General features: G+C 33.6%; 2 protein-coding genes across 3 annotated transcripts; both read left to right on the top strand.

Annotated features, from left to right (window-relative positions):
• The first annotated feature begins 911 nt into the window (after window positions 1–911).
• LOC130636561 (eukaryotic initiation factor 4A-I-like) lies at window positions 912–9,073 on the top strand. The gene is made up of 8 exons (XM_057446321.1): window positions 912–1,061; window positions 2,900–3,093; window positions 3,242–3,381; window positions 3,492–3,767; window positions 4,596–4,739; window positions 5,500–5,727; window positions 6,279–6,358; window positions 8,575–9,073. Exons 1-8 carry the CDS (start codon window positions 1,039–1,041, stop codon window positions 8,717–8,719), a joined length of 1,230 nt encoding a protein of 409 aa, XP_057302304.1. The 5' UTR covers window positions 912–1,038; the 3' UTR covers window positions 8,720–9,073.
• Window positions 9,074–10,916: 1,843 nt separating this feature from the next.
• LOC130636556 (uncharacterized) lies at window positions 10,917–17,373 on the top strand. 2 transcript variants are annotated; one of them, XM_057446308.1, is made up of 15 exons: window positions 10,917–11,483; window positions 11,626–11,679; window positions 11,767–11,842; window positions 12,054–12,440; window positions 12,542–12,740; window positions 12,847–13,294; window positions 13,512–13,547; window positions 13,663–13,713; window positions 13,867–13,917; window positions 14,017–14,091; window positions 14,288–14,443; window positions 14,550–15,101; window positions 15,242–15,427; window positions 15,562–15,760; window positions 15,875–17,373. In XM_057446308.1, the coding sequence occupies exons 1-15, from the start codon at window positions 11,406–11,408 to the stop codon at window positions 17,323–17,325; spliced, it is 3,999 nt and encodes a 1,332-aa protein (XP_057302291.1). In that variant the 5' UTR covers window positions 10,917–11,405; the 3' UTR covers window positions 17,326–17,373. The 2 variants fall into 2 exon arrangements, with proteins under 2 accessions (XP_057302291.1, XP_057302292.1); XM_057446309.1 differs by lacking the exon at window positions 13,512–13,547.
• The last annotated feature ends 737 nt before the right edge of the window (window positions 17,374–18,110 follow it).

The raw sequence follows: 18,110 nt of genomic DNA, 5'->3' as shown, positions 1-18,110 counted from the left end.
TTTTTCCGTCACGAATGATCCTACTATTTACTGAAATAAACTTTTGCGAATTTTTCCAAACAGCTGCTTAAAAGCTTTTTCTGGACACACTTTCTCCCTTTAAAGTTAAACAATGCAGCTGTCCAATCAGATAAAGAGGAGTAAATGAAAACCTCAAATCCAGGGCCGATAGCGTTATTTTATGTTAGGACCGACAGCAATTACTGTTTTTAATTGACCTTTCTCCCAGGGTTCTTTGTCTTAACACCGTTGCGATTATTAACAATGGTGTTCTAAATGGCACATACAACAGTTACTTTAAGGGCAGCAATTTTCGCCTTTTTCACGTTTTTTGTGTTTGGAAATTAAAAAACAGAAAAACGCGAAAGTTCTTTCACGTGAATTTATGAGTATTTTTGAAGACGCGTTTAGTGTTTTCATTTGGTGTTTTCATTCTCCTATGGTGCTACGAAGATCTCTCGAATACCTTGAGAGAAAAGAAAAAGAAAAACAAGAGAATTTTCTGCCCGCAAATGAGTCTGTGCTTGAAGTTAATAAATAATAGAAATGTCCACTTTGTGCCTGTGTTTTGTGCATGGAGAATTGAGATTAAGCAGGAAGTTGAATTTTTGGTGTTTTGGTGGGCTTTTTAACAGACAAATTCATTCTTGTTCATGAAACTTTTTGAGAAAAATCCTGACTACTTACAAGACAAACCAGCGAATGTTTTAGAAACTGAATATAACAAAGAGATTTTATCAGTCAATAATATTGCTCTTGTGATCTTCGTGTGATCTATGCTTATAAATTAGTCATTTCATTTGATTCAACAGAAAAAGATCTAGAAACAAGGTTGGTTTGAGAACCTCTTTCAGGACACGGATACCATTTTAAATTTTTAGAACAAAAACACGTGTTTACGAAAACCAACTTCCAGCCTAGTTGATGTTGCTGACCTATGCAAGTTTTTATTCAACTGCGGGGGTTGGATTCTAGTGCTATGTAGACCAGGCCTCTTCGAATGTGTAATTCTTTTCTAGTGAGAAGTCTCATGCAAACATGACCGATGAATCAAATCAAAGGTATCTTGCCTTTCCTACGCTCTATAAAGTTTACTAAAATATGAAACTTACCAAAAATGATTTTAAATGTTCCTTCTAATGATTGGTTGAATTTTACTTGAACAATAAGGTAGCTAAAATGTGAAACACTAATAGGGCATTTTCTCTCATGTTGTTCTAAGATTGCTACACGGTTTGACCTTTATGTGTATAAATTCATATCATGTAACTCCAATGTGTTAACATTTTCAACTGTCTTACTGTGTTTTTAGCTAGCTAGCTTTAACTACAATATTTGTTGTTTGACACCCCTCCTATAAAACAGAAAGTATAGGGTCATGATCGATATAACTCAAAACTTGCCAGAAATTTTCCTGAAGTGTAAAACAGTGCTTTAAATTCTGTTAAATTACCTACATAAAAGTGATTTAGTGACTTATATTTCGAGTATCTAGAAGTTTTTGTCCATCTTCGTGTTGCCACTCAAAACGTCAAATACGAGGGTGCAGATAAGCGCCATAAAACGTAATAAGTGCAGGCGTTTTCAAGCGAGTTCAGCGTTTTGAAAATAAATCAAGTATTCACCCAAAAAAACTTGCATAGACCCTAACAAAAACACAGACACAAACCCCTTCAAGATTCACCACAAATGATTTAAAAAACTATAAAAATTAATAAACTTACTATGCGGTAGCGAAGGTCTTAAAAGAACTGTTTTTGATGGCTTTGATAAGATTTACTTGATAATAACTTATAGATAAACTTTATAAACTCCTTTCTCTTCAAGCGTGGTATAAGGAATTCATTTCAGGAATGTTTCGTTTGAGTTCGGGCGAATTCCTGGAAAGTGCGAGCAGTTTCGGAGGACAACCGCCAATGTAATTTGAAAAGACCATCAACTAATAATGACTTTCACAAGCAAAAAAAGGCTTCTGAAAATTCGGCAATGAACAACAACAGTGTAGCTATACGCAAAGTATAGAGCCTATAGCTACCAATTTCTTACCAATTCTAGCACACTGAAATGTTCATAGACCTGGAAATAAATTAACACCATTCAATGGCTATTTTACCTACAAGGCTTCAATGACATCTAGTTTTGCTGATAAAATAGATCCCTCTCAAAAGATGAAATTTTATTACATTGCCCAATACAAAACTTTGTATTCTTTACTATTTTGGTATATTTACTCAGGTTGACAAATCGTTGTATGTACACGGAAACATACGAAAGTCGTCAAATTTACACAAAAAACATTCCAAGTATGTTGATATATTCACAGTGTACACACATACACAGGAAATAAAGAATTTGCCTTCCTGTTTACTAATGAGAATTTAGCCAATCATAAGAAGCAACATAAAATCTAGCTGAAAATATAAGTACTAGTAATCTTTGTGCTCTAAATAAAATATCTATCTATCTATCTATCTGCCTGTGTCTTTTAGGCTTTCTTGGTGGCTGATATTTTCACAATTATTTACAGTGAAACCTGTGTTAGCATTCACCTGAAATAACCGATTTTAGTATTGTTTAAACCTGCCTGCAGCAGGTAACCTGTGTATGTGATTGTGTATTTAGTTGCATTAACATAGACGTTTAATTTGGTGGTCACTAGAGTAGAATTTTTCTGGGTAGAGGGTAACATGTTTTCTGAGGTTGTTAGCGAGACAAAACATCTTAGACCATGATTAATAATGCAATTTAATCTAAAAAACATTAGCTAAAACTGTCTTGAAGCCACCTTTCCCAAACAGCCAATATTTATGGCTCCTTTAAGTGACTGTTATAGACAGATTTTATTGAATTATAGTTCTAGCAGTTCACTTATTTTGTATCAATCTTGTATTCATTTTAGCCCAGACATGACAAGTGATGGGCCACAGGGCATGGAGCCTGTGAGTAGTGAGAATATTCAATCAACATGGACTGAAACTGTTGATAATTTTGATGATATGAACCTTCGGGAGAACTTGTTGAGGGGTATTTTTGCATATGGTTTTGAAAAGCCATCTGCAATCCAGCAGAGGGCGATCATGCCAGCAATAAAAGGTCAGTGTGTATTTGTAAACATTTATTTTATTTCTTACGTTTTTTTTTTGTTATTAAGGGTGTTTCTTATGTTCCTTGGCTAAAATATTTTGGTTTTTGTCACTCTAAATCTAATAGTTCTTTCTTTTTACTAATTCTTTTTGTCTAGGATATGACGTCATTGCCCAAGCGCAATCTGGTACTGGTAAAACTGCTACCTTCTCTATTGCTATTCTGCAACAAATAGATTTTAGCTTAACACAGTGTCAAGCTCTGGTGCTTGCACCAACAAGAGAGTTGGCCCAGCAGGTATAAGATTTTTTTGCCTTGCCTGAAAATGTTTAGTGAAGAAAAATGTTGTGAAATATTATTTTTTATAATTTATTTATTTTTTTATTTTATATCATTTTTGATTTTAGATACAAAAGGTTGTGTTAGCCCTTGGGGATTATCAAAAAGTGAAATGTCATGCATGTATTGGTGGGACTGCTGTTCGATCTGATTTGCAAATATTGAACGAAGGTGTTCACTGTGTTGTTGGAACACCTGGACGTGTATTTGATATGATCAGTCGTGGTGCTTTGTCTACAGAGTATATGAAAATGTTTGTGTTAGATGAGGCTGATGAAATGTTGTCTCGTGGATTTAAGGATCAGATTTATGATGTGTTCAGAAAATTACCAAGTAGTATTCAGGTGAGATTTTATTTTGTCATGTAATGCAAGAACACACGATTTTTATACCCAATGATGAGAAAGGATTCTCTTGTCTGGTATGTCAGAAACATAGAAATTTGTTATTGTAACCATAATGTGACATATCGTTGTGGGTTAATTTTTGAAATTTTCTAACTTGCTGAGCAGTAAAGTGACAAAAAATGTTAATTACCACTAGCAGAAACTCATCCAAATACTAAAATTGCCTTATTTTCCACAGAATAAACAAAAAGCATGACAAACATGAAAATTACAAAAAGAATCAACTGAAAATCAATATTGTAAATGCTTAAATGCCGTCCTATATAGGTGACCATTTTTACAGTACTGTATTTTTTTAATAATTAAAAGTGCAATTCGTAACACAGTCTGGAAGCTGGTTATTTTATTATTTTTTTATTATCCTGTTTTATAATCCTGACTTAGATAGGGAGTGTTTATTGTCTTTTTTTTCCACCACCATAACTCCATGATGCTCACTTCTTATGGATTTTTCAAAACGTCAGGAAACTTATTTGATTTTTAGGAATGTGTGGGGAATGTAGGTTTAATGTTCAATCAAACTATTTTCATTTTTAAAATATTGACAAGGATTTTATATATATATAGTTAAAGTGCTTACAGAATTAGCAATCATTTTTACAGTGTCTTATAATAATGTGCTGGAATTAAATTAATATATATTTTGTGTTAGAATGTCTGCACTAGCCCATAATACTAGAAAGTTGAAGGAAATAAGATTTTTAGCCAAAAAATGTTAGGAAAATTGGGGATTAACTTTGAATGGACACAGTTTACCGTATTTAGGTTATCTTGTTGTCAGCTACGATGCCTGATGATGTGTTGGAAGTAACAAAAAGATTTATGAGAGATCCAATTAATATCTTGGTGAAAAAAGAAGAATTGACCCTAGAGGGTATCAAACAATTCTTCATCAATGTTGAAAAGGAGGTGCGTTAATTTATACTCGGTTATAGCTCTGAATCCAACTTAAAACAAATCCGATAATTAACATATGTTCTGAACATTACAAAAACAACAACAGAAATATATAAAGCAATAGGCTTTTATAATTTTGTGCTCATACTATTTATTGTTTTAACTGTTTTTGATTAGGCTGCCCTTTTGTTTTCTGACAGACTTTCTTAATTTGTAAGGATCAGGTTTTTTCAATATTTTTCTATATTCCCAGTGTTTCGCTTACTGACTCAAAATATTTTTCTATACAAACAAATTCCTAAGCAAAAAAATAATCAATACAACAGATAGCACAATTTAAGCAGCTACTATATTGGTTTATATGTATTGGTACCATTATGTATTTACCCTGACATTTTTCAAGTTATTAAAGATTGCTTGTTTTTATTGATAAAAACAGAGGACAAACTTTACAAGATATATAAAATTCACATATCCAGATTTACTGCATTCTTGTTGGTCTAGGAACATTGGTCATCTTTTTTTTACATCAAATATGCTCAATACAAGGGATCCAAGAACAAACAACAAAACAATAAAACAACAGTTCTGAAGTTTAACGATTTTAATGTGCATGCTCCAGTGGTACAAAATAACATGCAGCAAATGTGCGACACTGCTAAGAACTTCAGTTTTTCTGTATTTTAAGGCTACCACTAAAAATACAATAAAAATGAATTTTTGAGTGTATTAAGAAAGATACAGAATTGTAATATTATATTTTCCTTTACAGGAATGGAAATTGGAAACGTTGACAGATCTATACGAGACAATGACCATCACCCAAGCTGTTATCTTTCTAAATACAAGAAGGAAGGTTGATTGGTTAAAAGAGAAACTTCATGAAAAAGATTTCACAGTATCATCTATGCATGGTGACATGGACCAAAGCGAGCGAGATATAATTATGAAAGAATTCAGATCAGGATCAAGTCGTGTTTTAATCACAACTGATTTACTTGTAAGTAATTTGTTATTGTTTTATTTTTTAGTTCAAACGTCCGTATGGTTGACACAGCCCCCAAAACGTCTCTTAAAAGGTCTAGTTAGGTTGCTTTTTTTTTTTTTTTAACAACATTTGTAAAAATAGTTTTTGGAGTCACTGATTTTTCAATGCTTGGGGAAGTATTCTCGGAAGGCGGAAAATTTAGGGAATAGATTTTCACTCTTTCTAAAAAATCATATGTCAAATTTGATTATGCAGGTTTTTCAGCAAATCCATACTTTGGAGCATCATTGTTAAACCTTAAATTGCAAGCTTTTTTTTAGAATAGAACTTAATATGTATTTTCATTTCATTTCGTTAAAAATGTGATAAATTACGAAGTATATTCTAAAAAATTTTGCAGCTAGCTTGTATTTAGGCTTTTGACCCAGGGAAAATCTGAAAATTTGAGTTTTTCTAGACATTGTGAATTCCTTCTGAAAGCCAACAAATAAATTCATTAATAAAAAATGAGATGATGAGTAAAGGCTATTGATGTTGGCTAACCTATTGTTTTAACCTCATAGGCACGTGGTATTGATGTTCAACAAGTTTCTTTGGTCATAAATTATGATTTACCAAATAACCGAGAAAATTATATTCACAGGTATGTCTGGTTGTTTTCTCAATCTTAATCTCTATTTTTTATTAAAGTAAGTACATCATTTTCACACATTTCTTAAGTTAAAATGTGGAGGCATAAATATCTGAGTTTTTTTCCTATGAGAACATTCAAATAGAACCTTTGTCCTAAAGGGGAGGGAGAGTCATGTAATGAACAAAAGGGGGTGTCCATTTGTTTTATGTACTTTTTGAAAAAGAATTCAATATATTTTAGGTTAAAAAAATAAGTTCTTACAGTAGCATTGATTGTTTAACTTTTATACTGGGTAAGGTGTTGGTAAATATTTAGTTGAGCGTATTTTTCGAATGCTGTGAAAAACGCTGTGATATCTCGTTACTGAAAGAAACTGGACTCTCAAAAGGAGTAAAGACAGCATGACCTGTAGTTTCTCATTCCCTGAAGTTAATACTGTTTTATTTAAATTATAAAGACTGCACAGCTGGCCTTAAAGATACTATCCGGTAGAAAATCAAGTACTCCTTGTATGATCATATTTTAAAAATAACCAAAATTTGCTCTCTTATACCTTCAGTATTCCCCAGTTCATGATACTCTGCATATGTTTATGTTTCCTTCGCTATGCTTACTTTCAATATGGCGTGCTCTTGTAATGCAGTTGAGGCCTGGACAAAAAATTTAGTTGCGCAATTATGCAACTGACGTAGTTACAGCTCCCGTTTTTGCACAGATTGAGCTCACCCCCTGGTTAGTTGTTACTTCGATCGGGCGATGTAAAATAATAAATGAAAAACAACTCTCTTTTTTTCGCGAGTAAGTATGACTTCTAATAGGTTTCCCACAGTAATTGGCTTTTAATATGAGCCGGAAATACAATTGGGTGAACGAAGAGTTCCATCTTACGATGACAATGAAAATGATTTTGTACCACCGCTAGAAACGCCCCTAATTAACTCAGCCGTGAAAAATTGGTGCTCATGTGAGAATTGTTGTGTGATGCCTACGGAAACAGAATGCTCATGTTGCGAAATTGTGGATGCAACTAAATAAAATGTGTTCACTCTGAGTTGCTACGTTTTTTATCGTAACATATTTATAATGTGTGGAACGCTCACAAGTCTGCGTTGTAGCAAGCAAAATCCATACTAAAATCCATTTTCAACAGTATCATGTTCAATGGCTTTTTGACAATCTAAAAGGTTGTAAATATGTCAATTTCACACAGTCGTAAGGATCCTGGTTACAAGGTCAAAGCTTACGCTTTGCAAAATAGGCATAACTCTTTCCTTTGTTTCTCCTCAATTCTGCATTTTAATGTTTCTCTTCCCTTTAATTTTTTTTTATGAGGAAATAGGGTAGGGATTGACTCTGGTATCAAAATTCTCTTTTTTGGCCTGTCTATATTAAAGATTATTTTGCGTTGCCTAAGAACTCTCGAAACAACTTTCCTCAAAATTATCAGAGCAAACATTAAAATATTTTGGCAGTTTATCTTCTCTATTTACAGCCTTAATCCAAGCAGTTGCTAATTTTCGATCTTTGAGCAATGTGAAAAAAAAAATTTCTCCGCTATCTTTTTTCCTTCCCCGGTATTATTTTCCGTTTGATTTTTTTCCTCCTTTTTTTCCCCTTTCTTTTTTTGTACTATTTAAACAACCTACTACACTGCAACAAGGCATTTTGATGGAATGGAGGAAGCTCGAAAAGAAAGAACACAAAGCAAATATCACTTATTATCTCTCGATTTAGGGCCTGTACAAACTAGCTAATTCATATCAGAGAGTGTTTGTGAGCTATGTAGACAGAGAAGAAAAAGTACGCGCTAGCATTGTGCACGATTTGTAAATAATATTTTACAATCAATCCCAGGGGGTGGGGCAATGTAGTTAAATTAAAATATATTTCAAAATGAAGTTTAAAAGTTCATGCATTCAGAACAGACATCCCGCTTCTTGAATTCTGTGAGCTGTAACTACGTCAGAGGAAAAATATTGTTTCAGCCTCGTTTTCGACATACACAACATGCCATAGTGAATGTTAACGCGAAGGGAAGCATATTTTTGTAAACCAGAAACAGATATTGTGAGAACAAGAATATCATTTTCTTTTTAAACAAGGTATTATAAATATCTTTTTCACGTTTATGCTAAGATGGATTTCTACCGGATAGTCCCTTTAGTTTGTAAATTCGTTCTTGCTGCCCATGTTTATTTACAATGACATCTTGCCTATTTCTCTAGAATTGGCCGTGGTGGTCGATTTGGTAGGAAGGGTGTTGCCATCAACTTCACAACGCAAGAGGATGCTCGTGTACTGAAAGATATTGAGCAGTTCTATAATACAACTATCGATGAGATGCCAATGAACGTTGCCGATCTGATTTAATCGAGACAAAACCGAGACAGAGTAATCGTGATTAAAAAAAAGCTGCAATTTATAGAAAGAATTTATCAAGAGGTTATTCTGTTTTGTTTTATTGTCTAGGTTTTGATGGGAGGGTGCGTAATTGGTATTTTCACGAGGTTTTTACTAAAAAATTGTAAACAAAAAAATAGTAAAACTTCGAAAAAATTCATAAAGTGTGAACTGTATACACTTACTATACTGGCTTTAGTCGATATAAATCATAAAAAACAATTGTGTTTTTATTTTGTTTCGTTTCTTTTTTGTATTTATATATATATATTGGCACATTCCCCCACCGTGGGATGGGTGTCTGTAACAAATGATATTAATAAATCCTGTTTCTTCAATTTTTAAACTTAGAATATTTAAAGAATGCTGTTCTTATTTATTGAGTTTTCGGGTCTTGAAGCGTCTTTTCTATGCATATTTGTATCGATTATCCAAAAAATACAGGTGTTGACAGACTCTTATGTAAGCTCTTCTTGATTTTTAAGAATACGATTGGTAACACATTCTGGAAATTTTACAGTATTCTTTATACTTTTTTCGGTTATTACAACAAAGTTATTAAGGTGAATAGCATCCTACGAAGGAAAAGAAATTGTCTAAAATCTATGCACTTGATCCGCATTTAATTTTACTGTCTGACATGATCTAGTCAGAAGTAAACGTAAACTAGTTAAATAGCTGAGACAGAACATAGCGCCTCTGATAATAAAAGAACTTAATTAGGGTTCGTGTCGTCTGAAAGGTCATAGAAAGGATTTTGGTGATGTGTGCTGTTAAATTTTTTCTTTCCATTACTAACAATTTTCATTGAATGACTCTCAGTACAGACACTAACCTGTAGCAGACAAAAGGTGATCATATCGGTAAAATTACACGAGTAGAATTTTTTAACATTTTGTGGATCCAACATCGTCGCGAAATGCCTTTCCCGCATAATTCTTCACGCTGTTTCGAAAACATATCGTAGATATGATGAAACATAAAGACCCAGGTTTAAATTATTAATGGCCGATACAGAGGACGAGCTTGGATACTTAGTTATTATCACATCAGGTAGATACACCTTTTCTTTTTCAGGTCGGTCAAAGAAGAAGTTTCATCCCGCCTACATGTAAACGTAGTCTAGATCTATTCGCCTTTGGATTAGGGTTCCCAACGATTCACAGCACAGTTCTCGCACAAAATTTATAAGCTCTACACCTAAGCACGCTCCTAGGCAGGACCTATGGAGAAGTTTAAAGGAGAGGCGAACAAGAAACTATTTTGTGGCAGCCAGCCATAATATCTTACGTACTTTAGTAGTAACAGCTTTTTATAACCTTCGTTTAAACTTCTCTGAACTAAGAAATATCTGTCATAACCAACAACAATATTTTTTCATGTTTTGAGTCCCTTTTCAACAACATACTACCAACTTCGAACGATAAAGTTTGTTAACATGAGATGGCGCCAAATTTGAATAAAAATACAAACCGGAAACCTTCAAAACAAATCGAACGTGCAATATGGTGGCTTCACCTTTTCCTTTTTTTTTACTTTATTTATTTTTACTCGCTATTTTATTCGCAAGTTAAGTAGAAAAAAATAATAAAAATATTTTCTTTACATGGTATTCAACATTTTTGCCATTTTGATCTTCAACTTTTTCTTATTTAAATCACTTTGTGTAGATTGACCCCATGACCATCACAATAAAGAGAGAAATATATCCCATTGTTTTTTTAATTTAGCCACCCGTTTGACAACTGCGTAAAAATATTCAATTATTAACAATTTAGCACTCACAAAAATGTAAACAAAATGATGTATGGTTTATAGTTACAAGCTCGTGAGCTTGTATTAAAACGCAAATGTGTCCTACAAGAATGGAAATTTTTGCCTCTCTGAGCACCGACACGGGAGTCGTCGTGTGTTCGAATCTCATCTTGGTAACTATTTTTACTTTTTTTTTTTTTTCTTTTTTAAAAAGATAAGACAAGTGTTCAAAACACATGTTTAACTAACTAGTAAATAAAGGTGTTTCCACCAAACTTTTAAGTGAATGTAGGCAGAATTAACTGAATTAATGAATTTCGCAAATTTTGGGGTTTGTGGGTTTGTGGTCTTTCTTCTTCCTGTCAGTCGGTTCACCCAACATACACTTGATACGGCAATTTGATACCACATAAAATAGCTATAATTAGAACAAAATATTACATCATACAATCAAAATGGTAGCATAAAATGTAAACAACAGTGGCCGCAACTGCTAGCTGGCTGGAACAAAACAACAAGAACGAAGAATGGATGTTACACAAAGCTAAGTATTTTAAGCTAGAGGTTGGATTTAGTCCTTCAGGAAACACTGTAGTCCTACGTCCCATAGATACCACAAAATACCACATATTTTTGTTTGCAATATCTGTAAATGCCAAAGAAACTTTCCCACCACCCACCACGTAAACTCTTTCTTCTTGCCTATTATGTCTTTACTGATTAGAAAATTATACAACTATCGAGGGTCTAGGAGTTTTTGGTCTGGCAGTTCACTTATCTTATTTAGCTCGCCCTAGACCCCTAAACCACATGGTAGTTAAAAAGGAAAAGAAGAAACACAAACCTAGCTAATTTTTCTAAATTGTAGCATTGTTTGTTTTAGCTTTTTATATCTAGCCAGATGGATAATCTTCAAACTTCCCCACCCCCATGTGATCTTGGAGCAGAAGTAGTAGTACAATCCACAACATCACTAACAGTATGTCACTTTTCTTATACATGGTCGCCTTTTTTATGCATTTGCTCATTGACCCTTTCTGTCTTTTTCCATCCTTATTGGTCATCGAGTTTATCCTTTGTCATACTTTGTAGTAACTAATGGTACATTTTCCTAATTTCAGGTCAGTGTTAATGCTGAAAATACAAGCAATATGATTTCATTAGAAAATGAACAGGTTTGTGGCTAAAAATTTAATTTTTTTATTTTATGTATAGCTAGTTGCAGTATCACATTGAGTACATCTAATATTCTTACAAAATAGAATACTATATTGAATCATGAAAGTGCTGAGCAATCAAATATTGAGGATGAAACAATGGATATGACTTCAAAGCAAAGTATGATTTATAAATGATGTCTGATTATCTTTTCATATTTTATCTTATACTCATACTCACTATAACTATTGATATTGTATTATAATTGTACTTATTGTTTGAGCTATATTACAGGGGTTAATTCAGATGCTTACGTACTGTCATGTTGGCATTCAGGAATTTCATCAAAATATATAACTGCTTAATATTTCGTTATATTCCTATACTTTAGGCGATGAGTACATAAATAATGCTTTAAATTGTCTCAAAAAATGCCAAGATGGTATTGCTTTGGAAATTGACTTTACACAAAAAATGAGAAATGGATATTTCAAGTCATTTTGCAGTATGTTAGCTGCTGAAGACACACTTCTTTCTTTGGCTACAGATGATGATGTGGATGGCATATTCCTTTGCAGTATTGTCCATGCAGATGCAGAACAAACAATGGCAAGATATTTTGAATTTGGAGCATTTTCAGGATTTTACCTAAATGTCATGGGCAGTATGATTAAGGAAAGATATGCATGGAATGTTTTTCCATACAATATTTATACAGAAAAAGACGTTATTGTGGAAAAACAACGTGCTTGTGGCCTATACGCAAGTCGACGAATAGGTATAAGATTAGTATATAGTTCTAAATATTATGTTTTATTATGTATTTTAGCCTTTGTTTGTTATTCCAACAATAAATCTACACATTTTATTTGTATTCAGAGAAGCCAAAGAAGGAATACAAAAACTTCTCTCGAAAAATTTATAAACGTACTTCTACTGGTATTGCTCAATGTATGTCGAACTTACTCCAAGAAAAAAGTGAAGGAAAAGTGGATTGTGATTTGGTTGTGTGTATGGTGTTACAAAAAAGACAAAATTGGGAAGATAAATTGGATTCTTGTGGGCATAGTAAACAAAGGTAAGTAGCTTGCAATAGTTATATATATAATTTTATTTGCAAAATAATTTTTTCTTTTAAAAGTTCTGGTGTAATACACTGAGATGAATTATAATTGTATGCACAGGTATTTTATTTCAACTGATAGCATCACAGACTGGGAATCGCAGTTGAAACTATATAGATCTAATCCTCAAGAAGCATTTGCTATACCAAACTTTAATTTATTTACTTCAACTGATGATAGAGTTTTATCGTTGGAAGAACAACTAATGTTTTTGTCTTCGATCCCTAATTTTCATAAATGGATTTGGTATGGTAAAAATAACAACGCCATAAAATTTGAACAGCGTTTTTCAATTAGCTCACGTTGGTTTCCTGGCTCACCTAGAAGCCGTATAATTCAAGCAATGTATAATGGCCAAGACAACGTTGTCATTGCATGTCTTAAAACCATTCTTGGTGAAAAAGTATGTTTTGATTACAAAACAAAAACAAGGTGTCAGAGTACTGGTATAAAAAGACCTAACTCTGATAGTGCATTGTGTGAGGCCCTTGGATACTCTGCAGAAGAGGTAAAATGTTGTACAATTATTTATTCTGTAATTTTTTATTTTTAATATTTACCCAGCATAGCTTATTAATACCCTATTGCTGCTGTTGTCAAGTAGGCTCCTGTTAAAGGATCTCTAATGCATTCAAAGAATTTGACCTTAGTCCTATATTTATAGTTAAGTTATTGTTTGTTTTTAATGTTTTTAAGTGCAGGCAACTTTAAATAGTATTTTGCAGGAAATGGGTGGAGAAATTGTTGAATTGCCTTGCAAGGTTAGTGGGACAAAAATTAAAAAAATGACATTATATCATTTGTTTTGTTTTTTGATTTAAAGTTAATAAATGTAGTTATGTCTACGCAGATAAATACTTTCTATTTTTAAATTAGGCTATGGCAAAGGAGACACAAAGCGAAGGCAGAACTGTAACCGTAAATTCAGTTAGTGTTTTATTTAATTTAGTTGACTTAAACTTATGATTATTTGTGTCCAAGAAAGGTTTACAAGCAATGAATTGAAATGCTAGCGATTATTAATAATATTTCTATATGATGTTATTACTCAATTTTTATATTATTTTTTTGAATCATTAGTTTGAAGACGATACTGACACTCAAATCAGTGATTGTGATGATGATAGTCAGGTATGTATTATATCCCTTTCAATCTTTTAGCTGTGCCAAAAATGTTCTTTCAATTATTTCCAAAATTCAGTACTGCTGATTATGCTATATTGTTTATAGCTAGATGTACCTACACATTTACCTTCTCAAGATTTAAATAACAAGATTTTGTCTGAGTCAAGCAGTGAAAAAGAGGTAAGTACAAAAATATTTACTGTTACAGTAAAGTCTCCTAGGGACATGGAAATTTGTTCCAAATACATAAAGTTCGAGAGAGAGAAAATTATTATTGTAGATAGGAAAATGTTAGAAATAGAGAGCTTTTGTAATATAGAGAGTCCTTTGATATATAAGTTGAATAATACTTAAGTATTCTTTTTCTGTAATTTAGATTGCATTTGGTACAGTTGTTCAGACGAAACCGTCACTGTACTCGTATTTTTGTGGGGAATTATTTAGGCAAGGAACAATCGCTTGGCGTGTGCTAACACAAACTGAGTCAACCGTTACCATGAATGCATATCATTGCGAATCTGGCGACTTTTTGGTAAATACATGTCATGTTTTATCATGTAGACATATGCTTGTAAATATGCTTGCACATATGCTTGTACAATTGCGAAAAATTAAATTTAATTTGAAATTTTGTTTAGCCAACTGTGTTTGTTCACACATCTGTCAAAGTAATAGCACAAGAATGCACTTTTAGTTGTACGTGCCTAACATTTTCAACAAATCTCTCGCCAAACGAAAATGCTACAACATCTACCTGCTGTCATTGCCGATTATTGAAGGAATTGCATGTCGACGAAGTTTCAACATCCTTCGTCAATATGTCAAAAGTAAAAGAAGCGAAACAATTGCATCAAGTTAAAGTGTTAAAACTTCCCTCAAAGGACGGCACTGACAAGTTCTCTGTAGCGGTTGATGGTGTTCAAACTGAATTCGTGACATTGTTTCATGTATCTCGAACCGGAAAGACTATCGTAAGGTGTCATTCGTCAAGATGTCAACGGGAGCAAGGTTCTTGTAGAGATATCAAGCGACTCTCGAGCAATGCTGCACTTTGTCCTCATTTGTCTGCGTTTCGGTCGTTTTATACTCAACAAGTACGTCTCTCTTGCGAAGAGCTTGATGTAAATAGTGAAGAGGAGGATAATTTACATGAAGATGTCGAAGAGGACTACACACTCATGGAGGCCGATGTAAGACATCTTGTTGAACATAAGTTTGTAAATTAAATTAACCAAATGAATTGTTTTTTATTCAGTTATTTTGCAACTATACAGTTACATCACTCTGTTTTCCTGTCATAAATCAGTCTAATTTTTCTATTTATTTGCAGTGGGGAAAGGTATTTGATGTTGACACTGGACTGTGGAATTTTGCACCGTCTTCTCCGAGTCAAGAAACAGTCGACGTAAATCGTTATAGCGAAAAATACATATACGACGTAAGAAAACGATGGAGTACAGGTTTGACAGAACTGGTGTTTGTTCCTGACATAGGTTCAAACAAATGTGACTGTGAAGTAAGTATTTTTTCTGATGTGCTAAGTATTCATGTGTTCATTTGTGTGCTGATATGTTACTACTTATGTGTTTATTCCATTTCTCTAGGAAATAATAATCATTTTACTGGTAGCGTTTTAATTTTCTTATATAGGCTGGTTGGACTTCCTCTGAAAATGAAAACGGTGTTGTTGTATTTTCACACTATAGCAATCTATTTACAGACAGAGGTGTGCGAAAATGTAAAATTTACCGTCGGACTTGTTTACTCAACAATTGTTCAAAGCGATGGGATGGTGCGAGTGATTCGATATTTCAATTGTCACATGCTACCTGTGCTGGGTATGAGTTAGGTACAAAGTAGCATTCATATTTTTGTATTTGTTTTGCGAGCATTTGTGTATAAAAGAAATTTCTATTTTATTTTACAAGTTATTTCATAGAGCTTTTTTTTTCTTTGCGTGTAGGTTGGCAGTTTGTTGACAGTGTTGTCAATTCAAAAATGACATTTAGCGGTTTTGTTTCCTGCTGTCAAGAAAAATGTAAAATACTTGACTCATACTTCATGAATGTTAACACATTTATTAATTGGTTTTTTGGCTGGGCATCCAGAATGCGTATCGATTTTCGTCAACTTTGTCCTGGATGTGATGGGCCTTCCCCGTTTCTAGCATGTGATGGCACTAAGATTGGTTTGACATTCAAAAATTTATGTGTCGAACCGATTGAAAAGGCAACAAAGGAAGCACCAACAAATGTAAAAAAAAGTCGTTTGGACAGGTGCTTTTTACGTAGCGAAGAAAAGTCACCATCTTCCAAGAAACAGTTTGCAGCAGCCAGGCTTTTTTTGCGAAATTTGTGCTGTGATGTATTGTCTGGAAAGCTTGATTGTTTACAAAAATATGATCAGCTACAGTCTTTGCTCACTTACATTCCTAATAGCTGTGTTCCATCCTTCGTTACTATGGTCCAAGCGAAAATATCGATTGGATTACGTCAAGCGTATGCGGCAGTATTTAAACTGTTATCCTACGATTCATGCATCGATGCCTTAATCCCGTTAAAAATTTGTGACGAATTTATGGCATTTCTAGAATTATGTGAACTAAATTCTAGTACGGACGAATTAAAAATCAGTTTTATACATAAAATGCGCCATTACAACTGCGAAATCGCTACGTTGCTGTCTGTGACTGAACCGGGAACAGATGTTATCCAACTTTTCTTTTATTGCTGCACCCTAGTAAAAAAAGTACACGAAGACAATATTGACGCGGTTGCTGCTGCTCCATTGGAAAATACTTATAATCCACCTCGGTTTGGACGTGCTTACTATTTCACAGAGCATGGTAAGCAGCTGCGAGAAGTACGAAGTTTCCCAGTGGACACTAAAGATCAGCAAAATTTTGACGACACGCCAGATGAAATCTGTCAAAAACGATTTCCACAAGTTAGCAAAAAGGGTACTTCGTATCTCTTTTTGTGGTTTTGCCCAAAACATGGACATTGCCTTGGTTTTCATATTATTCCTGGATCTGAAGGGCGCAAAGATCCGGCAGCATCATTGTATGCTTATTGCGAACATCCCCCGGAAGTTGTTCTGTACGACTTCACTTGCAGTTTGTCTGAGTATGTGCACAACAGGGAGTCTGGCTACTTCAAAGACACAAGATTCTTTCATGACGTGTTTCATGGCTACACGCATAGTTGCTCATCAGCATTCCGTTACAATGGATTACTTGGATTTGAAGCCGTTAACTCTTCTATCTGTGAACAGTTTAACTCGTTTATGCAGAAGATTAAGACATCTGCGAAACTGATGTCACAAACGCATTTTACTTTTTATTTACAGTTTTTTATATATATTTGGAATAAAAAGAAAGAGTTTCTTTCCTTAAGAAGAAAAATATTGCATTAGCTGGCGATAACTGAGGAAATGCATGTTTTAAAAAAATGTTTTCTCTTTATTGTCTACATTACCCTATTTTAAATGCTGTGCAATAACCTGGAGCGTTTAACTAATAATGCCATAAACAAGTGCCGAATTTGTTGACTTTTGTTCTGAAATTTTATTTTCCGGCCAAAATTTAGCGAAACGAGAGAAAGTTGGAGCGTTTAACTAATAATGCCATAAACAAGTGCCGAATTTGTTGACTTTTGTTCTGAAATTTTATTTTCCAGCCAAAATTTAGCGAAACGTTAGAAACCTGGAGCGTTTAACTAATAATGCCATAAACAAGTGCCGAATTTGTTGACTTTTGTTCTGAAATTTTATTTTCCGGCCAAAATTTAGCGAAACGAGAGAAAGTTGGAGCGCTTAACTGATAATGCTATGGACAAGTGCCGAATTTGGTGATTTTTTTTTAGAAATTCCATTTTTCTCTCAAAATTGAACGAAACGAGAGAAATATGAAGCGCTTAACTGATAATGCTATGGACAAGTGCCGAATTTGGTGATTTTTGTTCTGAAATTTCATTTTTCTGTCAAAATTGAACGAAACGAGAGAAATATGAAGCGTTTAACTGATACTGTCATAGACAAGTGCCGAATTTGTTGACTTTTGTTCTGAAATTTTATTATCCAGCCAAAATTTAGCGAAACGTTAGAAACCTGGAGCGTTTAACTGATAATGCTATAAACAAGTACCGAATTTGTTGACTTTTGTTCTGAAATTTTATTTTCTGGCCAAAATTTAGCGAAAC

Source organism: Hydractinia symbiolongicarpus, chromosome 3 (assembly GCF_029227915.1).
Source record: "Hydractinia symbiolongicarpus strain clone_291-10 chromosome 3, HSymV2.1, whole genome shotgun sequence".
Classification (NCBI taxonomy): Eukaryota; Metazoa; Cnidaria; class Hydrozoa; order Anthoathecata; family Hydractiniidae; genus Hydractinia; species Hydractinia symbiolongicarpus.
The sequence above is the reverse complement of the archived record's forward strand: the minus strand, read 5'-3'. Positions and strand labels throughout refer to the sequence as shown.